Raw genomic sequence first — 27,695 nt, 5'->3', positions numbered from 1 at the left:
ATGGTTGGGGACAGACACGGAGGTGGGGACGTGGGGACATGGCGGGCCGTGGGTGGCGCTGCCAATCGCTGTCCTTGGCCGCAGGCTGCCACCCAGGGCCCGTCCCCGTCCCCGTCCCCGTCCCCATGGCCGCTCCGTCCTGCCGGGCCCTCCTGGCCGCCTGCCTGGCGCTGGCGCTGGGGACAGCGGGTGAGCGGGGACACGGGGACATGGGGGGGGTGGGGGGGACACCGGGGTGGGGACAGGAAGAAATGGGGACCCAGAGGGGTGGGGACATTGGGATGGGGACCCCAAAGGTTGGGGACATTGGGATGGGAATATTGGGATGGAGAACTCGAGAAATGGGGGCGCTGAGGATGGGGACTCCAAGAAATGGGGACTGTAGGGGATGGGATGCGAAAGGATGGAGATCCTAAAAAGTGGGGACTTGAAGGGATGGGGACACTGGGATGGGGACCCTGAGAAATGGGGACTGTAAGGGATGGGGATCTGAAAGGGTGGAGACCCCAAGAAGTGGGGAGCTGAAGGAATGGGGACATTGGGATGGGGACCCCTAGAAATGGGGACATTGGGATGGAGACCCCAGGAAATGGGGGCCTTAAGGGATGGAAACATTGGGATGGGGACACGGGACGTGGAGACCCCAGTGGTTGAGGACATTGGGGTAGAGGTGGGGACCCTGAGAGATGGGGACCTGGGGGTGGGGATATGGGAACCCCAATGGCTGGGGATGCTGGGATGGACACGAGGACACGGAGACCCCAATGGTTGGAGACACTGGGGTGGGGACATGGGGACCCCAATGGTTGGGGATGTTGGGGTGGAGATGAGGACATGGGGACCCCAATGGTTGGGGATGTTGAGATGAGGATATGGGGACTCAATTTTTGGGGGCCTTGGGGTAGGGGCGTGGGGACCCCAGTGGTTGAGAACCTTGAGATGGAGATGAGAACATAGGGACTCCAATAGCTGGGGACATTGGGGAGGGGACATGGGGACCGCAGTTGTTGGGGTCATTGGTATGGAGATGGAAACACAAAGACCCCAATGGTTGGGGACATTGGGGTGGGGACATGGGGACCCCAATGGTTGGGGAGGTTGGGGTGGAGATGAGGACATGGGGACCCCAATGGTTGGGGAGGTTGGGGTGGAGATGAGGACATGGGGACCCCAATGGTTGGGGAGGTTGGGGTGGAGATGAGGACATGGGGACCCCAATGGTTGGGGAGGTTGGGGTGGAGATGAGGACATGGGGACCCCAATGGTTGGGGAGATTGGGGTGGAGATGAGGACATGGGGACCCCAATGGTTGGGGAGGTTGGGGTGGAGATGAGGACATGGGGACCCCAATGGTTGGGGAGGTTGGGGTGGAGATGAGGACATGGGGACCCCAATGGTTGGGGACATTGGGATGGAGATGAGGACATGGGGACCCCAGTGGTTGGGGAGGTTGGGGTGGAGATGAGGACATGGGGACCCCAGTGGTTGGGGAGGTTGGGGTGGAGATGAGGACATGGGGACCCCAATGGTTGGGGACATTGGGATGGAGATGAGGACATGGGGACCCCAATGGTTGGGGAGGTTGGGGTGGAGATGAGGACATGGGGACCCCAATGGTTGGGGAGGTTGGGGTGGAGATGAGGACATGGGGACCCCAATGGTTGGGGAGGTTGGGGTGGAGATGAGGACATGGGGACCCCAGTGGATGTGGAGATGAGGACATGGGGACCCCAATGGTTGGGGAGGTTGGGGTGGAGATGAGGACATGGGGACCCCAATGGTTGGGGAGGTTGGGGTGGAGATGAGGACATGGGGACCCCAATGGTTGGGGAGGTTGGGGTGGAGATGAGGACATGGGGACCCCAATGGTTGGGGAGGTTGGGGTGGAGATGAGGACATGGGGACCCCAATGGTTGGGGAGGTTGGGGTGGAGATGAGGACATGGGGACCCCAATGGTTGGGGAGGTTGGGGTGGAGATGAGGACATGGGGACCCCAATGGTTGGGGAGGTTGGGGTGGAGATGAGGACATGGGGACCCCAATGGTTGGGGAGGTTGGGGTGGAGATGAGGACATGGGGACCCCAATGGTTGGGGAGGTTGGGGTGGAGATGAGGACATGGGGACCCCAATGGTTGGGGACGTTGGGGTGGAGATGAGGACATGGGGACCCCAATGGTTGGGGACGTTGGGGTGGAGATGAGGACATGGGGATCCCAATGGTTGGGGAGGTTGGGGTGGGGATGGGGACACAGGGTTACCAATCCTGGAGGACATCAGGGTGGAGATGGGGACATGGAGACCCCAATGGTTGGGGATATCGGGCTGGGGAGGTCGGGACCCCAATGGTTGGGGAGGTTGGGGTGGAGATGGGGAACATGGGGACCGCAATGATTGGGGACATTTGGGTGGGGAGGTGGGGACTCCAATGGTTGGGGATGTTGGGATGGGGTTATGGGGACCCCAACGGTTGGGGACATTTGGGGTGGGGACTTGGAGACTCCAATGATTGGGGATGTTGGTGTGGAGATGGGGACACGGGGAACCCAATGGCTGGAGACATTTGGGGTGGGGACACGGGGACCCCAATAGCTGGGGACATTGGAGTGGGGAGGTGGGGAGGTGGGGACCCCAATGGCTGGGGACGCTGGGATGGAAGTGGGGACGCAGGGATAGCAATCCTGGGGGCCATCGGTGTGGAGATGGGGACACGGGGACCCCGACACCGGGGACATGGGGACATCCATCCGTCCGGTCTGTGCCGCGCGGCGCAGCGCGGGACGAAGGCTGCGGCGCTTTTGGGAACGTGTTCACGGAGGTGACGGAGAACAGCGCTCACGGCACGTTGGTGGCACGGCTGCCCCCCGGGGGGGGGTCGGGGGGTCCCGCGCTGCAGCTCTGCCTGGAGGGCGCCGACGCCGAGTGGTTCTACCTGGATGGGAGCAGCATGAGGCTGAACGTCTCCAATGGGCGCTGCCTGGACCGCGAGGTGGGCGGCCTCGTACAGCACCCTGAGACACCCCAGAGACATCCCGTATCTGCACCCATGCCGTATCCATCCCACATCCAACCTACGTCCATCCTATATCCATCCTACATCCGTCCCTTATCTCCATCCCACATCCGTCCCTTATCCCATCTCCATCCCACATCCATCCCTCATCTCATCTCCATCCTACATCCGTCGCTTATCTCATCTCCATCCCACATCCATCCCTCATCTCATCTCCATCCTACATCCGTCCCTTATCTCATCTCCATCCCACATCCATCCCTTATCTCATCTCCATCCCACATCCATCCCTCATCCCATCTCCATCCCACATCCATCCCTTATCTCATCTCCATCCCACATCCGTCCCTTATCTCATATCGATCCTACATCTGTCCCTTATCTCATCTCCATCCTACATCTGTCCCTTATCTCATCTCCATCCCACATCCGTCCCTTATCTCATCTCCATCCTACATGTTTTTTATCTCGAATCCATCCTACATCAGTCCCTTATCTCATATCCATCCTACATCCGTCCCTTATCTCACTTCCATCCTACATGTTTTTTATCTCATATCCATCCTACATCTGTCCCTTATCTCGTATCCATCCTACATCCGTCCCATATCTCATATCCATCCTACATCCGTCCCTTATCTCACATCCATCCTACATGTCTTTTATCCCATATCCATCCTACATCCGTCCCTTATCTCATTTCCCTCCTACATCCGTCCCTTATCTCATTTCCCTCCTACATCCGTCCCTTATCTCATTTCCCTCCTACATCCGTCCCTTATCTCATATCTATCCCACGTCCATCCCACGTCCATCCCACGTCCATCCCACGTCCATCCCACATCCATCCCACGTCCATCCCACATCCATCCCACATCCATCCCACATCCATCCCACGTCCATCCCACGTCCATCCCACGTCCATCCCACGTCCATCCCACATCCATCCCACGTCCATCCCACGTCCATCCCACATCCATCCCACGTCCATCCCACGTCCATCCCACATCCATCCCACATCCATCCCACATCCATCCCACGTCCATCCCACGTCCATCCCACGTCCATCCCACGTCCATCCCACATCCATCCCACGTCCATCCCACATCCATCCCACGTCCATCCCACGTCCATCCCACATCCATCCCACGTCCATCCCACGTCCATCCCACATCCATCCCACGTCCATCCCACATCCATCCCACATCCATCCCACATCCATCCCCCAACCATCCCACATCCATCCCACGTCCATCCCACATCCATCCCACATCCATCCCACATCCATCCCACGTCCATCCCACGTCCATCCCACATCCATCCCACGTCCATCCCACATCCATCCCACATCCATCCCACATCCATCCCCCAACCATCCCACATCCATCCCACATCCATCCCACATCCATCCCACGTCCATCCCACGTCCATCCCACGTCCATCCCACGTCCATCCCACGTCCATCCCACATCCATCCCACGTCCATCCCACGTCCATCCCACGTCCATCCCACATCCATCCCACGTCCATCCCACGTCCATCCCACGTCCATCCCACATCCATCCCACATCCATCCCACATCCATCCCACGTCCATCCCACGTCCATCCCACGTCCATCCCACATCCATCCCACATCCATCCCACGTCCATCCCACATCCATCCCACATCCATCCCACATCCATCCCACGTCCATCCCATGTTCATCGCTTCTCCAATCTATGTCCATCCTGTGTCCTTCCCACATCCATCCCATGTCCATCCCATGTCCATCCCTTTTCCAGTCTGTGTCCATCCCATGTCCATCCCATGTCCATCCCATGTCCATCACAAGTTCATCCTATGTCCATCCCATGTCCTTCCCTTTTCCAGTCTCTGTTCATCCCGTGTCCATCCCATGTCCATTCCATGATGTCCATCCATCCCATGTCCATCCATCCCACCCCAACCCATTCCTTTTCCCCACGTTCTGCCTGGACACGGTAACCCCACAGAGCGCAGTGCACCGTGTCCCCATCCGTGTGGTGTCCCCACGGCGTCCCCATGTTGTCCACATCCGTGCGGTGTCCCCACGGTGTCCCCACAGTGTCCCCATCTGTGCAGTGTCCCCATGGTGTCCCTGTGCCCCACAGGAGCTGGAGTCCCCGGTGCTGATGGTGGCTCTGATCTGTGCTGAGGACGGCTCTGCTCCGGTACAGCATCTGTCCCTTGGGGTCACCAAATGTCCCTGTGCCACCTCCTGTCCCCATGTCACCCCGTGTCCCCATGTCACCCCCTGTCCCCACAGGTGGAGTACCGGGTCATCGTACAGGTCCTCAATGAGAACGACAACCGGCCCCGCTTCCGTGGGGACCCCAACCTCACCCACAACGTCAGCGAGGTGATGGGGGGCGGTCGTGGGGTGGGGGTGGGGGTGGGGTGGACATGGGGACAATGGTGGGGACAGGACGGACGTGGGGACAGGATGGACGTGGGGACAATGGTGGGGACAGGACGGACGCGGGGACAGGATGAACGTGGGGACAAGGGTGGGGACAGGACGGAGGTGGGGACAGGATGGACACGGGGACAGGATGGATGTGGGGACAATGGTGGGGACAGGATGGATGTGGGGACAGGATGGACGTGGGGACAGGATGGATGTGGGGACAGGATGGACATGGGGACAGGATGGATGTGGGGACAATGGTGGGGACAGGATGGATGTGGGGACAGGATGGACATGGGGACAGGATGGATGTGGGGACAATCGTGGGGACAGGATGGATGTGGGGACAGGATGGACATGGGGACAGGATGGACATGGGGAAAATGGTGGGGACAGGACGGATGTGGGGACAGGATGGACGTGGGGACAATGGTGGGGACAGGACGGACATGGGGACAGGATGGACATGGGGACAATGGTGGGGACAGGACGGACGTGGGGACAGGATGAACGTGGGGACAAGGGTGGGGACAGGACGGAGGTGGGGACAGGATGGACACGGGGACAGGATGGATGTGGGGACAATGGTGGGGACAGGATGGATGTGGGGACAGGATGGACGTGGGGACAGGATGGATGTGGGGACAATCGTGGGGACAGGATGGATGTGGGGACAGGATGGACATGGGGACAGGATGGACATGGGGAAAATGGTGGGGACAGGACGGATGTGGGGACAGGATGGACGTGGGGACAATGGTGGGGACAGGACGGACATGGGGACAGGATGGACATGGGGACAATGGTGGGGACAGGACGGACGTGGGGACAATGGTGGGGACAGGACGGACATGGGGACAGGATGGACGTGGGGACAATGGTGGGGACAGGACGGAGGTGGGGACAGGATGGACATGGGGACAATGGTGGGGACAGGACGGACGTGGGGACAGGATGGACGTGAGGACAATGGTGGGGACAGGACGGAGGTGGGGACAGGATGGACATGGGGACAATGGTGGGGACAGGATGGACGTGGGGACAGGATGGACGTGGGGACAATGGTGGGGACAGGGACTGCCACGAGAACAGGGGTGTCCATAGGAATGGGGACAGAGTTGGGGACAAGGATGGCCAGGGGGACCGGGGTGGGAATGGGGACAGAGATGGCCTTGGGGACAAGGGTGGCCGTGGGGACGGGGGTGGCCGTGGCCATGGGGTGGGGACAGCGCTGGTGATGGTGATGGGGACAGTGTGGGTGGCAGAGATGTCCTTAGGGACAGGGATCGGTTTGGGGACACTCGGATGGGTTTGGGGACACATGTCCAGGTCTGGGGACATCCAAATGGGTCTGGGGACACATCTCTGGGTTTGGGGACATGTGTCTGGGTTTGGGGACACCCAGGTGGGTTTGGGGACACCTGGCTGAGTTTGGGGACACGTGTCTGGGTTTGGGGACACCTGGATGGATTTGGGGATACCTGGCTGGGTTTGGGGACACCCAGGTGGGTTTGGGGATACCTGGCTGAGTTTGGGGACACGTGTCTGGGTTTGGGGACACCTGGCTGGGTTTGGGGACACCCAGGTGGGTTTGGGGACACGTGTCTGGGTTTGGGGACACCTGGATGGATTTGGGGATACCTGGCTGGGTTTGGGGACACCCAGGTGGGTTTGGGGATACCTGGCTGAGTTTGGGGACACGTGTCTGGGTTTGGGGACACACGGGTGGGTTTGGGGATACCTGGCTGTGTTTGGGGACACGTGTCTGGGTTTGGGGATACCTGGCTGGGTTTGGGGACACGTGTCTGGGTCTGGGGACACCCAGATGGGTTTGGGGACACTTGGCTGGGTTTGGGGACACGTGTCTGGGTTTGGGGACACTTGGCTGGGTTTGGGGACACGTGTCTGGGTTTGGGGATACCTGGCTGGGTTTGGGGACACGTGTCTGGGTTTGGGGATACCTGGCTGGGTTTGGGGACACGTGTCTGGGTCTGGGGACACCCAGATGGGTTTGGGGACACTTGGCTGGGTTTGGGGACACGTGTCTGGGTTTGGGGACACCCGGATGGGTCTTGGGGACACGTGTCTGGGATTGGGGACACCTGGATGGGTTTGGGGATACATGTAAAGATTTGGGGACACTCAGACAGGTTTGGGGACAACTGGATGGGTTTGGGGATACATGCCCAGATTTGGGGACATCCAAAGGCATCTGGGGACACGTGTCTGGGTCTGGGGACACCCAGGTGGGCTTGGGGACACCTGGCTGGGTTTGGGGACACATATCCATGTGTGGGCAGACCTGGCCAGGTTTGGGGACACCCAGACAGGTCTTGGGACAATCAGATGGGTTTGGGGACACCTGGCCGGGTTTGGGGACACCCAGATGGGTTTGGGGACACCTGGCCGAGTCTGGGGACACATAGCCATGTGTGGGGACATCTGGCCGGGTTTGGGGACACCCAGATGGGTTTGGGGACACCTGGCCGGGTTTGGGGACACATACCCATGTGTGGGGACACCTAGCCGGGTTTGGGGACAACCAGATGAGTTTGGGGACACCTGGCCGGGTTTGGGGACACATAGCCATGTGTGGGGACACCTGGCCGGGTTTAGGGACACCCAGACAGGCCTGGGGACAATCAGATGGGTTTGGGGAAACCTGGCCGGGTTTGGGGACAACCAGATGGGTTTGGGGACACATATCCATGTGTGGGGACACCTGGCTGGGTTTGGGGACACATATCCATGTGTGGGGACACCTGGCTGGGTTTGGGGACACCCAGATGGGTTTGGGGACACCTGGCTGGGTTTGGGGACACCCAGATGGGTTTGGGGACACCTGGCTGGGTTTGGGGACACATATCTATATCTGGGGACACCTGGCTGGGTTTGGGGACACCCAGATGGGTTTGGGGACACCTGGCCGGGTTTGGGGACACATATCCATGTGTGGGGACACCTGGCTGGGTTTGGGGACACCCAGATGGGTTTGGGGACACCTGGCCGGGTTTGGGGACACATACCCATGTGTGGGGACACCTGGCCGGGTTTGGGGACAACCAGATGAGTTTGGGGACACCTGGCCGGGTTTGGGGACACATAGCCATGTGTGGGGACACCTGGCCGGGTTTGGGGACACCCAGACAGGTCTGGGGACAATCAGATGGGTTTGGGGACACCTGGCCGGGTTTGGGGACACCCAGATGGGTTTGGGGACACCTGGCCGGGTTTGGTGACACATATCCATGTGTGGGGACACCTGGCTGGGTTTGGGGACACCCAGATGGGTTTGGGGACACCTGGCCGAGTCTGGGGACACATACCCATGTGTGGGGACACCTAGCCGGGTTTGGGGACAACCAGATGAGTTTGGGGACACCTGGCCGGGTTTGGGGACACATATCCATGTGTGAGGAGACCTGGCCGGGGTTTGGGGACACCCAGACAGGTCTGGGGACAATCAGATGGGTTTGGGGACACCTGGCCGGGTTTGGGGACAACCAGATGGGTTTGGGGACACCTGGCCGGGTTTGGTGACACATATCCATGTGTGGGGACACCTGGGTGGGTTTGGGGACACCCAGACAGGTCTGGGGACAATTAGATGGGTCTGGGGACACCTGGCCGGGTTTGGGGACACCCAGACAGGTCTGGGGACAATTAGATGGGTCTGGGGACACCTGGCCGGGTTTGGGGACACCTGGCTGAGTTTGGGGACACCTGGCCGGGTTTGGGGACACATACCCATGTGTGGGGACACCTAGCCGGGTTTGGGGACAACCAGATGAGTTTGGGGACACCTGGCCGGGTTTGGGGACACATATCCATGTGTGGGGACACCTGGCCGGGTTTAGGGACACCCAGACAGGTCTGGGGACAATCAGATGGGTTTGGGGACACCTGGCCGGGTTTGGGGACAACCAGATGGGTTTGGGGACACCTGGCTGGGTTTGGGGACACATAGCCATGTGTGGGGACACCTGGCCGGGTTTGGTGACACATATCCATGTGTGGGGACACCTGGCTGGGTTTGGGGACACCCAGACAGGTCTGGGGACAATTAGATGGGTCTGGGGACACCTGGCCGGGTTTGGGGACACCCAGACAGGTCTGGGGACAATTAGATGGGTCTGGGGACACCTGGCCGGGTTTGGGGACACCTGGCTGAGTTTGGGGACACCTGGCCGGGTTTGGGGACACATAGCCATGTGTGGGGACGCGCGGTGCCCCGCAGCTGGTGGCCGTGCACTCGGTGGTGTTCAGCACTCAGGCGGAGGACGCGGATGGGGACACGCTGATGTACGTCATCGACGGCAGCTCGGTGGGTGCCGGGAGAGGGGAGGGGACGACGTGGGGACACGTTGGGGACAGATGGCACTCAGGTGTCCCCGTGGTGTCCCCAGCCCGACGCTCGCTTCTTCCGCATCGACCTCCCGAACAGCGGCCGCGTGGTGCTGGCGCGGCCCCTGGACTTCGAGAGCCGGCAGAGCCTGGAGGTGGTGGTGACCGCTGTGGTGAGGCCACCGGGCGGGACCCCGAGTGTCCCCAAGTGTCCCCAAAGTGTCCCCAAAGTGTCCTCGACGTGTCCCCAGTGTGGCCCCGATGTGCCCCCAGTTTGTTCCCAACATGACCCCAATGTGGCCCCGATGTGACCCCAGGGTGTTTCCAACGTGACCACGATGTGTCCCCAACATGTCCCCATGTGTCCCCATCGTGTCCCCAACGCGACCCCGATGTGTCCCCATCATGTCCCCAACGTGTCCCCGATGTGTCCCCAACATGTCCCCGATGTGTCCCCATCGTGTCCCCAACGCGACCCCGATGTGTCCCCATCGTGTCCCCAACATGTCCCCGATGTGTCCCCAACATGTCCCCGATGTGTCCCCATCGTGTCCCCAACATGTCCCTGATGTGTCCCCATCGTGTCCCCAACATGTCCCCGATGTGTCCCCAACATGTCCCCGATGTGTCCCCATCGTGTCCCCAAAACATCCTCAATGTGTCCCCAGTGTGTCCCAACGTGTACCCAATGCATCCTGACCCCCAAAATGTCCCCAATGTGGCCTCAACATGGCCCCAGAGTGTCCCTAATGTGTCCCCAACATGTCCCCAATGTGTCCCCAACATATCCTCAATGTGTCCTCAATGTGTCCCCATTGTGTCCCCAACATATCCTCAATGTTTCCCCAACATGTCCCCAGCATGTCCCCAACACATCCTCAATGTGTCCCCAACGTGTCCCCAACTTGTCCCCAATGTGTACCCAATGCGTCCCCAACACAGCCTCAACATGTCCCCAGAGTGTCCCCAAAATGGCCCCAGCATGTCCCAAACGTGGCCCTAATGTGTCCCCAACATATCCCCAGCGTGTCCCCAATATATCCCCAGTGTGACCCCACCATGTCCCCAACACGTCCCCAAAATGGCCCCAACGTGACCTTGGTGTGTCCTCTGTGTGACCTCAGTGTGTCCCCAACATGACCCCAAAGTGTCCCCATGCTGTCCCAGATGTGGCCCCAGAGTGTCCACCAACACGTCCCCTGTGCGTCCCCAACGTGTCCCCAACGTGGCTCCAATATGTCCCCAACTCATCCTCAATATGTCCCCGACATGTCCCCAACATGGCTCCAACACGTCCCAGTGTGTCCCCAACGTGGCCCAATATGTCCCCAACTCATCCTCAATATGTCCCACATGGCTCCAATGTGTCCCCAACGTGTCCCCGCGTGGCTCCAATATGTCCCCACTCATCCTCATATGTCCCCAACATGTCCCCAACATGTCCCCAACATGGCTCCAATATGTCCCCAGTGTGTCCCCAACGTGGCTCCAATATGTCCCCAACTCATCCTCAATATGTCCCCAACATGTCCCCAACATGGCTCCAATGTGTCCCCAGTGTGTCCCCAACGTGTCCCCACGTGGCTCCATATGTCCCCAATCATCCTCAATATGTCCCCAACATGGCTCCAATGTGTCCCCAACGTGTCCCCAGCGTGGCTCCATATGTCCCCATCTTCCTCAATATGTGCTCAACATGTCCCCAGGTGTCCTCAACATGGCTCCAATATGTCCCCAGTGTGTCCCCAACGTGGCTCCAATATGTCCCAACTCACCTCAATATGTCCCCAACGTGGTCCCCAATGTGTCCCCAAGTGGCTCCAATATGTCCCCAACTCATCCTCAATATGTCCCCAACGTGTCCCCAGCGTGGCTCCAATGTGTCCCCAGTGTGTCCCCAACGTGTCCCCAACGTGGCTCCAATATGTCCCAACTCATCCTCAATATGTCCCCAACATGTCCCAACATGGCTCCAACACGTCCCAGTGTGTCCCCAACGTGGCTCCATATGTCCCCAACTATCCTCAATGCGTCCCCAACATGTCCCCAAGTGTCCCCAAAGTGGCTCCAATATGTCCCAACTCATCCTCAGTATGTCCCCAACATGTCCCCAACATGGCTCCAATGTGTCCCCAATGTGTCCCCAACGTGTCCCCAACGTGGCTCCAATATGTCCCCAACTCATCCTCAATGTGTCCCCAACACGTCCCCAACGTGTCCCCAACGTGGCTCCAATATGTCCCCAACTCATCCTCAACATGTCCCCAACGTGTCCCCAACATGGCTCCAATGTGTCCCCAACGTGTCCCCAGCGTGGCTCCAATATGTCCCCCACTCATCCTCAATATGTCCCCAACGTGTCCCCAACATGGCTCCAATATGTCCCCAGTGTGTCCCCAACGTGTCCCCAACGTGGCTCCAATATGTCCCCAACTCATCCTCAATATGTCCCCAACATGTCCCCAATGTGTCCCCAACGTGGCTCCAATATGTCCCCAACTCATCTTCAATATGTCCCCAACATGTCCCCAACGTGGCTCCAATGTGTCCCCAGTGTGTCCCCAACGTGTCCCCAACGTGGCTCCAATGTGTCCCCAGTGTGTCCCCAACATGTCCCCAACGTGGCTCCAATATGTCCCCAACTCATCCTCAATGTGTCCCCAACATGTCCCCAACGTGGCTCCAATATGTCCCCAACTCATCCTCAATATGTCCCCAACGTGTCCCCAGCGTGGCTCCAATATGTCCCCCACTCATCCTCAATATGTCCCCAACATGTCCCCAACGTGTCCCCAACATGGCTCTAATGTGTCCCCAGTGTGTCCCCAACGTGGCTCCAATATGTCCCCAACTCATCTTCAATATGTCCCCAACGTGTCCCCAGCGCGTCCTTATTGTGTCTCCAATGTGTCCCCAGTGCACCTCCAAAATGTCCCCAAAGTGTCCCCAATGTATGCCCAAAGTTTTCCCACTGTGTCCCCAACGCATCCCCAACGTGTCCCCAATGTCCCCAACGTGTCCCCAACATATCCTCAGTGTGTCCCCAGTGTGTTCCCAACACGTCCCCAACACAACTCCACTGCATCCTCAGTGTGGCCCCGGAATGTCACCATGTCCTCAGTGTTGTCCCCGGTGCTGTCCCCAAAATGTCACCAAAGTGTCCCCAACATGGCTGCGATGGGTCCTCAATGTGATCTCAGTGTGTCCCCAACGTGTCCCCAACGTGTCCTCAAAGTGACCCCAAAACATCCCCAACGTGTCCCCAACACATCCTCAGTGCGTCTCCAACGTGTCCCCAAAATGTCCCCAGTTTGTCCCCAACACCTCCGCAACGTGTCCCCAATGCGTCCCCAACGTGGCTCTACTGTGACCTCAAAGTGACCCTGACATGTCCCCAAGGTGTCCCCAAAGTGTTCCCAATGTGTCCCCAGCACATCCTCAGTGTGTCCCCAGAGGTGTCCTCAAAGTGACCCCAAAACATCCCCAGTGTGTCCAAATGCATCCTTACTGTGTCCCCAACATGTCCCCAAAATGTCCCCTCAGCGTGTCCCAAACACGGCTCCAGTGCATCCTCAGAGTTACCCTGACATGTCCCCAATGTGTCCCCAATGTGTCCCCAGTGTGTCCCCAACGGGTCCCCAACACGACCCCAAGGTGCCCCCAACACGTCCCCAGTGTGTCCCAGCGCGTCCCCATTGTGTTCCCCCCCTCACTGCCCCTTCTTCCATCGTGCCTCCATGGTGACCCGCTGTCCATGACCCACATCCCACCCCATAACCACATCTTCCTCACACCCACACACTCGCCACTCCTACTACCACCCACTGCACAATCCCTCATCATTCCACCACACCCAATCCCCATCACCTCTCCACACCAACATCCTCACACCATCCCACCTCACACCCACACTCCACCTCCCCCCCATCCCCAACCCCCATCCACCCCCACCACCACATCCCCAATCCTCACCCCCACATCCACTCACCCAACCCTCACACCCCTCCTCCACATCCCCACCACCTCCACCCATCTCACCCCACATCCCACACCCCTCCCAACTCCCCCAACTCCATCACACCCCACACCACATCCTCACCCACCCCCCAACACCCCCATCCCATCTCACACCCCATCCACACTCCCCCCACAATCCCACACCCAACCCAATCTCACACCCTCTCACCCCACATCCTCACACCACATCACATCAACCCCACTCCAATCCTCACACCCCACATCCCACATCCTCACACCCCACATCCCACATCCACACCACACATCTCACACCCACCACACACCCCACATCCCACACCCCACACACCCAACCTCACACCCCTCACCACACCCCAATCCTCACACCCCAAATCCACACCACACCCACATCCTCACACCCCACATCCTCAACCCACCCTCACACCCCACACCCACATCCTCACACCCCACACCCAATCCTCACACCCACACCCCACATCCACCCAATCCTCACACCCCACATCCCAATCCTCACCACCCCACATCCTCACACCCCACACATCCCACATCCTCACACCCCACATCCCCACATCCTCACACCCACTCCACATCCTCACACCCCACATCCACATCCTCACACCCAAATCCCATTCCCACCCACATCCCACATCCTCACACCCCAAATCCCCATCCTCACACCCACATCCCACACCCACACCCCACATCCCAATCCTCACACCCCACATCCCACATCCTCCACCCCACACCCCACATCCTCAACCCCACATCCCACACCCCACATCCCACACCCCACATCCCAATCCCACACCCCACATCCCACACCTCACACCCACATCCCACACCCCAATCCACCCACATCCCCACACCCACATCCCACACCCACACCACCCCACACCCACACCCACACCCACACCTACATCCCTCCCACACCCCACATCCCACACTCACACCCCACCCCACATCCTCACACCCCATCCACACCTCCACCACCAATCCATACCTCACACCCACACCCACTCCTCACACCAACCCACATCCCACACCATACCACATCCAATCCTCACACCCACCAACTCAACCCACACCCACATCCTCAACACCCACATCCACATCACACCCAACCCACATCCTCACACCCCACACCCACACCTCACACCACCCTAACCCCAATCCACACCCACATCCCAACCCCAACCCCACATCCTCACCCCCCACACCCACACCCACACCCTCACACCACACCCCACCCCACATCCTACACAACCTCACACCCACCACCCTCACACCCCACATCCTCACACCCCACATCCCACATCTCACACCCCACTCCTCACACCCTCACACCCCTCACACCCACATCCTCACACCCACATCCTCACACCCCACACATCCTCACACCCCACATCCCCACACCCACATCCCACATCCTCACACCCCACACCCCACATCCTCACACCCCACATCCCACATCCTCACACCCCACATCCCACACACCCCACATCCCAATCCCACACCCCACATCCCACACCCACACCATCCTCACACCCCACATCCCACATCCCACACCCACATCCTCCACATCCCACACCCCACATCCACACCCAATACACACACCCACATCCCCACCACCCCACACCACACACCACCACTATCCCACACTCCCATCCACCCCCACACCCACACCCCACACCCACACCCACATCCCACACCCAACCACATCCCCACACCCATCCAACCCACCACCCACATCCCACACCCACATCCCACCACCCCACATCCCTCACTAACCACCCACACCACCACACCCACATCCACCCCACAACCCACCCAACCCATCTCACCCACACCCACATCCCTACCACACCCCACATCCCCACACCCCACATCCCACATCCTCACACCCCACATCCCACATCCTCCACACACCATACCCCATCCCACACCCACACCCCACACCCACACCCCACATCCTCACACCCCACACCCACATCCTACACCCCAACCCCACCACCCCCACATCCTCACACCCCACACCTCATACCTCCACTCCCACACCCCACATCCTCACACCCACACCCACATCCTCACACCCACATCTCACACCCCACACCCACACCCTCCACCCACCCCACCATCCTCACACCCACATCCACACCCACACCCACACCCACCTCACACCCCACACCCACATCCTCAACCCACATCCACACTCTCACACCTCCACACCACTCCACACCCCACATCCTCACACCCCACACCCCACACCCCACACCCATCACCCACATCCCACATCCTCACCCCCACACCCACACCCCACACCCCACACCCTACACCCACATCCCTCACACCCACACCCTCACACCCCATCCTCACACCACACCCCACATCCCACACCCACACCATCCACACCCATATCCCACACCCCACGCCCCATATCCCACACCCCACGCCCCACACCCCACACCCATATCCCACACCCCATATCCCATAACCCCACAACCCCACACCCCATATCCCCTCTGCCCACCCACACCCCCCCATCACCCCACACCCCCAATCCTATCCTCGTTAGCCGCTCCCCGCTAATTGGGGGCGACGTGATCCCATCAGCGCCCCACACCTGTCCTCAATCCCTGCATTAATTACACTAATTAGAATCACTCCCCCCTCCCCCATCACCTGGGGGCATCTGCAGAGCGGGGGAGGGGCGGCCCCATAGGGAATGGGGGAGGGGAACTGCGCTATGGGGTCACTGCTCTATGGGGTCACTGCTCTATGGGGTCTCTGTGCTATGGGGTCACTGCTCTGTGGGGTCTGTGCACTATGGGGTCTGTGCACTATGGGGTCTGTGTGCTATGGGGTCTCTGCTCTGTGGGGTCACTGCTCTGTGGGGTCTCTGCTCTGTGGGGTCTCTGCTCTGTGGGGTCACTGCTCTATGGGGTCTCTGCTCTGTGGGGTCACTGCTCTGTGGGGTCTCTGCTCTGTGGGGTCTCTGCTCTGTGGGGTCACTGCTCTGTGGGGTCACTGCTCTGTGGGGTCTCTGCTCTATGGGGTCACTGCTCTGTGGGGTCTGTGCACTATGGGGTCACTGCTCTGTGGGGTCACTGCTCTGTGGGGTCTGTGCGCTATGGGGTCTGTGCGCTATGGGGTCTGTGCGCTATGGGGTCTCTGCGCTGTGGAATCAGTACGCTGTGGGGTCTCTGCGCTGTGGGGTCTCTGCGCTGTGGGGTCTCTGCTCTGTGGGGTCTGTGCACTGCGGGGTCACTGCTCTGTGGGGTCTCTGCTCTATGGGGTCTCTGCGCTGTGGGGTCTCTGCGCTGTGGGGTCTCTGCGCTGTGGGGTCTCTGCGCTGTGGGGTCTCTGCGCTGTGGGGTCTCTGCGCTATGGGGTCTCTGCGCTGTGGGATCAGCATGCTATGGGGTCACTGCTCTGTGGGGTCTCTGCGCTATGGGGTCTCTGCTCTGTGGGGTCTCTGCTCTGTGGGGTCTCTGCTCTGTGGGGTCTCTGCTCTGTGGGGTCTCTGCGCTATGGGGTTTCTGCGCTGTGGGATCAGTACGCTGTGGGGTCTGTGCGCTGTGGGGTCTGTGCGCTGTGGGGTCACCACTCTATGGGGTCACCACTCTATGGGGTCACCACTCTATGGGGTCACCACTCTATGGGGTCTCTGCGCTGTGGGGTCTCTGCGCTGTGGGGTCTGTGCTCTATGGGGTCACTGCTCTATGGGGTCTGTGCTCTATGGGGTCACCACTCTATGGGGTCACCACTCTATGGGGTCTCTGCGCTGTGGGGTCTCTGCGCTGTGGGGTCTGTGCTCTATGGGGTCACTGCTCTATGGGGTCTCTGCGCTGTGGGGTCTCTGCGCTGTGGGGTCTCTGCGCTGTGGGGTCACTGCTCTATGGGGTCTGTGCTCTATGGGGTCTGTGCGCTGTGGGGTCTCTGGATGTCCCCAACAAATGTCCCCGATGAGTGTCCCCAGTGACGACCCCAAATGTCCCCACTGCTGTCCCCAACAAATGTCCCCAATACTGTCTCCAAAATGCGCCCCTATGTCCCCAGCGATGTCCCCACTGCTGTCCCCAGATGTCCCTCCTGCTGTCCCCCCTGCTGTCCCCCATGTCCCCCCTGCTGCCCCACTACTGTCCCCAAACGTCCCCCTGCTGCCCCACTACTGTCCCCCATGTCCCCCCTGCTGTCCCCAAACGTGCCCCCTGCTGTCCCCCCTGCTGTCCCCCATGTCCCCCCTGCTGCCGCACTACTGTCCCCCATGTCCCCCCTGCTGTCCCCAAACGTCCCCCTGCTGTCCCCCATGTCCCCCCTGCTGTCCCCCCTGCTGTCCCCAAACGTCCCCCCTGCTGCCCCACTACTGTCCCCCATGTCCCCCCTGCTGTCCCCTGCTGTCCCCAAACGTCCCCCCTGCTGCCCCACTACTGTCCCCCATGCCCCCCCTGCTGTCCCCTGCTGTCCCCAAACGTCCCCCCTACTGTCCCCCCTGCTGTCCCCAAACGTCCCCCCTGCTGCCCCACTACTGTCCCCCATGTCCCCCCTGCTGTCCCCAAACGTCCCCCCTGCTGTCCCCCATGTCCCCCCTGCTGCCCCACTACTGTCCCCCATGTCCCCCCTGCTGTCCCCCCTGCTGTCCCCCCTGCTGTCCCCCATGTCCCCCCTGCTGTCCCCACTGCTGTCCCCCATGTCCCCCCTGCTGCCCCACTACTGTCCCCAAACGTCCCCCCTGCTGCCCCACTACTGTCCCCCATGTCCCCCTGCTGTCCCCAAACGTCCCCCCTGCTGCCCCACTACTGTCCCCATGTCCCCCCTGCTGTCCCCCCTGCTGTCCCCAAATGTCCCCCCTGCTGTCCCCAATGCTGTCCCCAAACGTCCCCCCTGCTGCCCCACTACTGTCCCCCATGTCCCCCCTGCTGTCCCCCCTGCTGTCCCCAAATGTCCCCCCTACTGTCCCCCCTGCTGTCCCCAAACGTCCCCCCTGCTGCCCCACTACTGTCCCCCATGTCCCCCCCTGCTGTCCCCCCTGCTGTCCCCCATGTCCCCCCTGCTGCCCCACTACTGTCCCCCATGTCCCCCATGTCCCCCCTGCTGTCCCCAAACGTCCCCCCTGCTGTCCCCAAACGTCCCCCCTGCTGTCCCCCCTGCTGTCCCCACTGCTGTCCCCCATGTCCCCCTGCTGTCCCTCCTGCTGTCCCCAAACGCGCCCCCTGCCGCCCCCCGCAGGAGATGAACACCAAGGAGCGTTTCAACGCCTCAGCCCGCGTCCGCGTCCGGGTGCAGGACGGTGACGACCAGTACCCCCAGTTCCTGCCCTGCGCGACGCCCCCGGCCCCAAACCTCTGCCTCAGCCCCACCTACAGCGCCAACATCACCCAGGGGGAGCTGCCGGTGTGTGGGGGGGGCGGGGCGGGCGGGGGGACGAGGAGGGTGGGGGGATGGGGGGGGGTGGGGGGTGGGGAGGGACGAGGAGGGTGGGGGTGTTGGGGAATTGGGGGGTGTTGGGGGATGGGGGGGTGGGGGGGTGGGGGGGAAGAGGAGGATGGGGGTATTGGGGTGTGGGGGGTATTGGGGGATGGGGGGTGGGGGGGAAGAGGAGGATGGGGGTGTTGGGGATTGGGGGGTGTTTGGGGGGGATGGGGATATGGGGGATGGGGCTGTTGGGATATGGGGGAAGTGGGGGGGACGAGGAGGATGGAGATATTGGGGGTGTTGGTGTAGGGGGAGTGTTGGGGGATGGGGGGGTGGGGGGGGGCGAGAAGGATGGGGGTGTTGGGGAATTGGGGGGTGTTGGGGGATGGGGGATATGGGGGGTGTTGGGGGATGGGGGGGTGGGGGGACGAGGAGGATGGGGGTATTGGTGTGTGGGGGGGGTGTTGGGGGATGGGGGGGAGTTGTGGGGTGGGGGGATGGGGAGGGACGAGGAGGATGGGGGTGTTGGGGAATTGGGGGGTGTTGGGGATGGGGGGGAGGGAGGGAAGAGGAGGATGGGGGGATGGGGGGTTTTGGGGGATGGGGGGTGGGGAGGGACGAGGAGGGTGGGGGTGTTGGGGAATTGGGGGGGGTTGGGGGGGTATGGGGGTGTTGGGGATGGGGGGGTGGGGGGGACGAGGAGGATGGGGGGATGGGGGGGGGTTGGGGGATGGGGGAGGGTATGGGGTATGGGGGTGGGGGGGTGGGGGATGGGAGTGGGGGTTTGGGGTTGGGGGGATAGGAGGGACGAGGAGGATGGGGGTATTGGGTGTGGGGGGGTTGGGGGATGGGGGGTGTTGGGGGATGGGGGGTGAGGGGGGACGAGGAGGATGGGGGTGTGGAATTGGGGGGTGTTGGGATATGAGGGGGATGGGGGTATTGTGGGGATGGGGGATATGGGGGGTTGAGGGGATGGGGGGTTGGGGGGACGAGGAGGATGGGGGTATGGGGGGTTGGGTGTATGGGGGGGTATTGGGGGATGGGGGTGGGGGGGGAGAGGAGGATGGGGGTTGGGGAATTGGGGGGTTTGGGATATGGGGGTATTGGGGGGATAGGGGGGTGTTGGGGGTGGTGGGGGGTGTTGGGGGATGTGGGATTTGGGGGTATGGGGGGGTGGGGGGGAGAGGAGGATGGGGGTATGGGGGGTTTTGGGGGATGAGGGGATAGGAGGGACGAGGAGGATGGGGGTATTGGGGGTGATGGTGTAGGGGGGTTTGGGGGATTGGGGGGTGGGGGGGGGATGAGGGGATGGGGGTGGGGGGGTTGGTGAGGGGGGGATGTTGGGGGATGGGGGGGGGGGGATGAGGAGGATGGGGGTGTTGGGGATTGGGGGTGTTGGGATATGGGGGGGATGGGGGTATGGGGGGATGAGGGATTGGGGGGTTTTGGGGGATGGGGGGGTGGGGGGGGACGAGGAGGATGGGGGTGTTGGGGTGTGGGGGGTGTTGGGGGATGGGGGGCAGTTGTGGGGTGGGGGGGTGGGGAGGGACGAGGAGGATGGGGGTGTTGTGGGAATTGGGGGGTGTTGGGGGATGGGGGGGAGGGAGGGAAGAGGAGGATGGGGGGATGGGGGGGTTTGGGGATGGGGGGGTGGGGAGGGACGAGGAGGGTGGGGGGTGTTGGGGAATTGGGGGGGGGTTGGGGGATGGGGGATATGGGGGGTGTTGGGGATGGGGGGGGTGGGGGGGACGAGGAGGATGGGGGGATTGGGGGGTGTTGGGGGATGGGGGATATGGGGTTGTTGGGGGATGGGGGGTGGGGGGGACGAGGAGGATGGGGGTATTGGTGTGTGGGGGAGGTGTTGGGGGGTGGGGGGGAGTTGTGGGGTGGGGGGATGGGGAGGGACGAGGAGGGTGGGGGTGTTGGGGAATTGGGGGGGGTTGGGGGATGGGGGATATGGGGGGTGTTGGGGATGGGGGGGGTGGGGAGGACGAGGAGGATGGGGGGATGGGGGGGGTTGGGGGATGGGGAGGTGTTGGGGTATGGGGGGGTGGGGGGGACAGGAGGATGGGGGGATGGGGGGTTTTGGGGTATGGGGGGATAGGAGGGACGAGGAGGATGGGGGTATTGGGGTGTGGGGGGGTGTTGGGGGATGGGGGGGAGTTGTGGGGTGGGGGGGTGGGGAGGGAGGAGGAGGATGGGGGCGTTGGGGAATTGGGGGGTGTTAGGGGATGGGGGATATGGGGTTGTTGGGGGATGGGGGGTGGGGGGGACGAGGAGGATGGGGGTATTGGTGTGTGGGGGAGGTGTTGGGGGATGGGGGGGAGTTGTGGGGTGGGGGGGAGTTGTGGGGTGGGGGGGTGGGGAGGGACGAGGAGGGTGGGGGTGTTGGGGTATTGGGGGGTGTTGGGGGATGGGGGATATGGGGGGTGTTGGGGATGTGGAGGGTGGGGGGGACGAGGAGGATGGGGGCATGGGAGGGGGTTGGGGGATGGGGGGGTGTTTGGGTATGGGAGGGTGGGGGGGACAGGAGGATGGGGAGATGGGGGGGGTTGGGGGGTGAGGGGGGTGGGGAGGGACGAGGAGGGTGGGGGTGTTGGGGAATTGGGGGGTGTTGGGGGATGGGGGGGAGGGAGGGAAGAGGAGGATGGGGGGATGGGGGGGTTTTGGGGGATGGGGGGGGTTGGGTATGGGGAGGTGTTGGGGTATGGGGGGGTGGGGGGGACAGGAGGATGGGGGTATGGGGGGTTTTGGGGTATGGGGAATAGGAGGGACGAGGAGGATGGGGGTATTGGGGTGTGGGGGGTATTGGGGGATGGGGGGTGTTTGGGAATGGGGGGGTGGGGGGGGACGAGAAGGATGGGGGTGTTGGGGAATTGGGGTTGTTGGGATATGGGGGGGATGGGGGTATTGGGGGATGGGGGATATGGGGGGTTTTGGGGGATGGGGGGGTGGGGGGGACGAGGAGGATGGGGGTGTTGGGGAATTGGGGGGTGTTGGGATATGGGGGGATGGGGGTATTGGAGGGATGGGGGATATGGGGGGTGTTGGGGATGTGGGATTTGGGGCGTATGGGGGGGGTGGGGGGAAGAGGAGGATGGGGGTATGGGGGGGTTTTGGGGGATGAGGGGATAGGAGGGACGAGGAGGGTGGGGGTATTGGGGGTGATGGTGTAGGGGGGGATGTTGGGGGATGGGGGGGTGGGGGGGGATGAGGAGGATGGGGGGATGGGGGGGTTGGTGTAGGGGGTTGTTGGGGGATGGGGGGCAGGGGGGACGAGGAGGATGGGAGGATGGGGGGGTTGGTGTAGGGGGGGTATTGGGGGATGGGGGTTGGGGGGGGATGAGGAGGATGGGGGTGTTGGGGAATTGGGGGGTGTTGGGATATGGGGGTATTGGGGGGATGGGGGATATGGGGGGTGTTGGGGGATGGGGGATATGGGGGTATTGGAGGGATGGGGGATATGGGGGGTGTTGGGGGATGGGGGGGTGGGGGGTGTTGGGGGATGTGGGATTTGGGGCGTATGGGGGGGTGGGTGGGGGGGAAGAGGGGGATGGGGGTATGGGGGGGTTTTGGGGGATGAGGGGATAGGAGGGACGAGGAGGATGGGGGTATTGGGGGTGATGGTGTAGGGGGGGTGTTGGGGGATGGGGGGGTGGGGGGGATGAGGAGGATGGGGGGATGGGGGGGTTGGTGTAGGGGGGGATGTTGGGGGATGGGGGGGTGGGGGGGATGAGGAGGATGGGGGTGTTGGGGAATTGGGGGGTGTTGAGATAGGGGGGGATGGGGGGTTTTGGGGGATGGGGGGTGGGGGGGACGAGGAGGATGGGGGGATGGGGGGCTTGGTGTGGGGGGGTATTGGGGGATGGGGGGGCGGGGGGACGAGGAGGATGGGGGTGTTGGGGGATGGGGGGTGTTGGGATATGGGGGAAGTGGGGGGGACGAGGAGGATGGGGGTATTGGGGTGTGTTGGTGTAGGGGGGTGTTGGGGGATGGGGGAAGGGGGAGTAGAGGGGATGTGGGGGGTATGGAGGGTATTGGGGGGATGAGGGGTATGGGGGGGTATTGGGGTGGGGGGGTGTTGGGGTATGGGGAGAATGGGGGGGATGGAGGGTATAGGGGGATGGGGGAGGGGGATATGGGGGTATTTGGGGGGGGTTGGGGTATGGGGTTATAGGGGTATGGGGTTATAGGGGTATGGGGGCATGGGGGGGATGGGGGGTATAGGGGGTATAGGGGGGATGGGGGTTATGGGGTGGGGGGATATGGGGTGGGGGATGTGGAGTATATGGGGTAGGGGGGATATGGGGCAGGGCAATGTGGGATGGGGGGGTGGGGTATTTGGGGGTGGGGGGATGGGGGGGTGGAGGTGTATAGGCTGGAGGGTCTGGAGTATATGGGGTGGAGTGGGGTGGGGGATATGGGGCAGGGGCCGTTGGGTTGGGGGGCCGTGGGGATCTGTGAGGATCGATGGGGTCTATGGGGTGGGGGGGTGGGGGGGACGAGGAGGATGGGGGTATTGGGGTGTGGGGGGTGTTGGGGGATGGGGGGGAGTTGTGGGGTGGGGGGGTGGGGGGGGACGAGGTGGGTGGGGGTGTTGGGGAATTGGGGGGTGTTGGGATATGGGGGGGATGGGGGTATTGGAGGGATGGGGGATATGGGGGGTGTTGGGGGATGGGGGGGTGGGGGGTGTTGGGGGATGTGGGATTTGGGGCGTATGGGGGGGTGGGTGGGGGGGAAGAGGGGGATGGGGGTATGGGGGGGTTTTGGGGGATGAGGGGATAGGAGGGACGAGGAGGATGGGGGTATTGGGGGTGATGGTGTAGGGGGGGTGTTGGGGGATGGGGGGTGGGGGGGATGAGGAGGATGGGGGGATGGGGGGGTTGGTGTAGGGGGTTGTTGGGGGATGGGGGGCAGGGGGGGACGAGGAGGATGGGAGGATGGGGGGGTTGGTGTAGGGGGGGTATTGGGGGATGGGGGTTGGGGGGGGATGAGGAGGATGGGGGTGTTGGGGAATTGGGGGGTGTTGGGATATGGGGGGTATTGGGGGGATGGGGGATATGGGGAGTGTTGGGGGATGGGGGGGTGGGGGGTGTTGGGGGATGTGGGATTTGGGGCGTATGGGGGGGTGGGGGGGAAGAGGAGGATGGGGGTATGGGGGGGTTTTGGGGGATGGGGGGGTGGGGAGGGACGAGGAGGGTGGGGGTGTTGGGGAATTGGGGGGTGTTGGGGGATGGGGGATATGGGGGGTGTTGGGGATGGGGGGGGTGGGGGGGACGAGGAGGATGGGGGGATGGGGGGGTTGGGGGATGGGGGGGTGTTGGGTATGGGGGGGGGGGGGGGACAGGAGGATGGGGAGATGGGGGGTTTTGGGGTATGGGGGGATAGGAGGGATGAGGAGGATGGGGGTATTGGGGTGTGGGGGGGTGTTTGGGAATGGGGGGGTGGGGGGGGACGAGGAGGATGGGGGTGTTGGGGAATTGGGGGGTGTTGGGATATGGGGGGGATGGGGGTATTGGGGGGATGAGGGATATGGGGGGTTTTGGGGGATGGGGGGGTGGGGGGGACGAGGAGGATGGGGGTATTGGGGTGTGGGGAGTGTTGGGGGATGGGGGGCAGTTGTGGGGTGAGGGGTTGGGGAGGGACGAGGAGGATGGGGGTGTTGGGGAATTGGGGGGTGTTGGGGGATGGGGGGGAGGGAGGGAAGAGGAGGATGGGGGGATGGGGGGGTTTTGGGGGATGGGGGGATAGGAGGGAGAGGAGGATGGGGGTATTGGGGTGTGGGGGGGTGTTTGGGAATGGGGGGGTGGGGGGGACGAGGAGGATGGGGGTGTTGGGGAATTGGGGGGTGTTGGAATATGGGGGGGATGGGGGTATTGGAGGGATGGGGGATATGGGGGGTTTTGGGGGATGGGGGGTGGGGGGGACGAGGAGGATGGGGGGATGGGGGGGTTGGTGTAGGGGGGATGTTGGGGGATGGGGGGGTGGGGGGGGATGAGGAGGATGGGGGTGTTGGGGAATTGGGGGATGTTGGAGGACGGGGGTATTGGGGGATGGGGGGGTTGGTGTGGGGGGGTGTTGGGGGATGGGGGGGGGGGGTGGGGACGAGGAGGATGGGGGGATGGGGGGGTGGGAGATATGGGGGGTGTTGGGGGATGGGGGGGGGGGGACGAGGAGGATGGGGGGATGGGGGGGTTGGTGTGAGGGGGTATTGGGGGATGGGGGGGCGGGGGGGGACGAGGAGGATGGGGGTGTTGGGGGATGGGGGGTGTTGGGATATGGGGGAAGTGGGGGGGACGAGGAGGATGGGGGTATTGGGGGGTGTTGGTGTAGGGGGGTGTTGGGGGATGGGGGAAGGGGGAGTAGAGGGGATGTGGGGGGTATGGAGGGTATTGGGGGGATGAGGGGTATGGGGGGGTATTGGGGTGGGGGGGTGTGGTAGGGTAGTGGGGGTATGGGGGGGATGGAGGGGATGGGGGATAGGGGGATGGGGGGAGGGGGATATGGGGGTATTGGGGGGGGTTGGGGTAGGGGTGTATAGGGGTATGGGGGGTATATAGGGGTATGGGGGCATGGGGGGGGATGGGGGGTATTGGGGGTATAGGGGGGATGGGGGTTATGGGGTGGGGGGATATGGGGTGGGGGATGTGGGATATATGGGGTAGGGGGGTATGGGGCAGGGCAATGTGGGATGGGGGGGGGGTGGGGTATTGGGGGATGGGGGGATATGGGGCAGGGGCGTTGGGTTGGGGGCCGTGGGGATCTGTGAGGATCGATGGGGTCTATGGGGTGGGGGGGTGGAGTGGGGCGGGGGGGGTCTGTGGAGGTCTATGGGGTGGGGGGGTCTACGGGGGGATATGGGACAGTTGTCTATGGGGTGGGGGTTGAAGTGGGGTGGGGTGGGGGGGGTCTCATAGTTGGGGGTCTTGGGGGGGATGGAACAGACAATGACCCCTTTTGTTCCCTCCTTCCCCCTCCCGTGTGCCCCCCATATTTGTGTGCCCCCCATATTTGTGTGCCCCCCCCATGTGTGTGTGCCCCCCATATATGTGTGCCCCCCATATGTGTGTGCCCCCCCATATGTGTGTGCCCCCCATGTGTGTGTGCCCCCCATATATGTGTGCCCCCCCATGTGTGTGCCCCCCCATATTTGTGTGCCCCCATGTGTGCGTGCCCCCCGTGTGTGTGTGCCCCCCATGTGTGTGTGCCCCCCATATTTGTGTGCCCCCCATGTGTGCGTGCCCCCCCGTGTGTGTGTGCCCCCCATGTGTGTGTGCCCCCCATGTGTGTGTGCCCCCCATGTGTGTGTGCCCCCCCATATATTTGTGCCCCCCATGTACGTGTGCCCCCCCATGTACGTGTGCCCCCATGTGTGTGTGCCCCCCCCATGTGTGTGTGCCCCCCATGTGTGTGTGCCCCCCATGTGTGTGTGCCCCCCATGTGTGTGTGCCCCCCATGTGTGCGTGCCCCCCCATGTGTGTGTGCCCCCCATGTGTGTGTGCCCCCCATGTGTGTGTGCCCCCATGTATGTGTGCCCCCCGTGTGCCTCCCATGTGTGCCCCCCCATATATGTGTGCCCCCATGTGTGTGCCCCCATGTACGTGTGCCCCCCATGTGTGTGTGCCCCCCATATATGTGTGCCCCCCCATGTGTGCCCCCCATGTGTGTGTGCCCCCCATGTGTGCCCCCCATGTGTGCCCCCCCATATATGTGTGCCCCCCATGTGTGTGTGCCCCCATGTGTGTGTGCCCCCCCATGTATCCGTGCCCCCCATGTCTGTGTGCCCCCCCAATTTGTGCCCCCCATGTGTGTGTGCCCCCCATGTATCCGTGCCCCCCATGTCTGTGTGCCCCCCCCAATTTGTGCCCCCCCCATGTCTGTGTGCCCCCCCAATTTGTGCCCCCCCCATGTCTGTGTGCCCCCCCAATTTGTGCCCCCCCATGTCTGTGTGCCCCCCAATTTGTGGCCCCCCCCACGTCTGTGTGCCCCCCCATGTATCCGTGCCCCCATGTATGTTTCCCCTCGTGTGTGCCCCCCCAAATGTGTGCCCCCCCATGTATCTGTGCCCCCCATGTCTGTGTGCCCCCCCATGTATCCATGCCCCCCCAATTTGTGCCCCCATGTATCCGTGCCCCCCCAATTTGTGCCCCCCCAATTTGTGCCCCCCATGTACGTGTGCCCCCCATGTACGTGTGCCCCCCCATGTCTGTGCGCCCCCCATGTATCCGTGCCCCCATGTCTGTGTGCCCCCCCAATTTGTGCTCCCCCCATGTACGTGTGCCCCCCATGTGTGTGTTTCCCCTCCTGTGTGCCCCCCCCATATACCCGTGCCCCCCCCCCCCAATGTGTGCCCCCCCCCCAGGACGCCCCCTGCGGTTCAGCCCCGGCTCCATCCACGCTGAGGACGGCGATGCGGAGCTGCGGGCGCCCATCATTTATTCATTGCTGCCCGGTGCGGGGGGGGGGGGGAACGATAAATTGGGGGGGGGGGCACACGGGGGGGTT

The 27,695-nt window shown here is 62.4% G+C and overlaps 1 protein-coding gene across 1 annotated transcript; it reads left to right on the top strand.

Moving 5' to 3' along the window:
* On the top strand, window positions 1-27,642 carry LOC146541872 (cadherin-related family member 5-like; the record flags this gene model as incomplete). The annotated part of the gene is given in 9 exon segments (XM_085215457.1): window positions 1-108; window positions 111-189; window positions 2,773-2,987; window positions 5,143-5,202; window positions 5,298-5,390; window positions 9,676-9,762; window positions 9,845-9,955; window positions 19,005-19,182; window positions 27,553-27,642. Coding segments are annotated over 9 exon segments (1,021 nt in total), but the record flags the coding sequence as incomplete, so codon positions are not given.
* Between the last annotated feature and the right edge of the window lie 53 nt (window positions 27,643-27,695).

This window comes from Meleagris gallopavo, unplaced genomic scaffold, assembly GCF_905368555.1.
Source record: "Meleagris gallopavo unplaced genomic scaffold, MGAL_WU_HG_1.1 scaffold_44, whole genome shotgun sequence".
Taxonomy (NCBI): Eukaryota; Metazoa; Chordata; class Aves; order Galliformes; family Phasianidae; genus Meleagris; species Meleagris gallopavo.
Note: the sequence above shows the minus strand (reverse complement) of the source record. Positions and strands in the feature narration are given on the sequence as shown.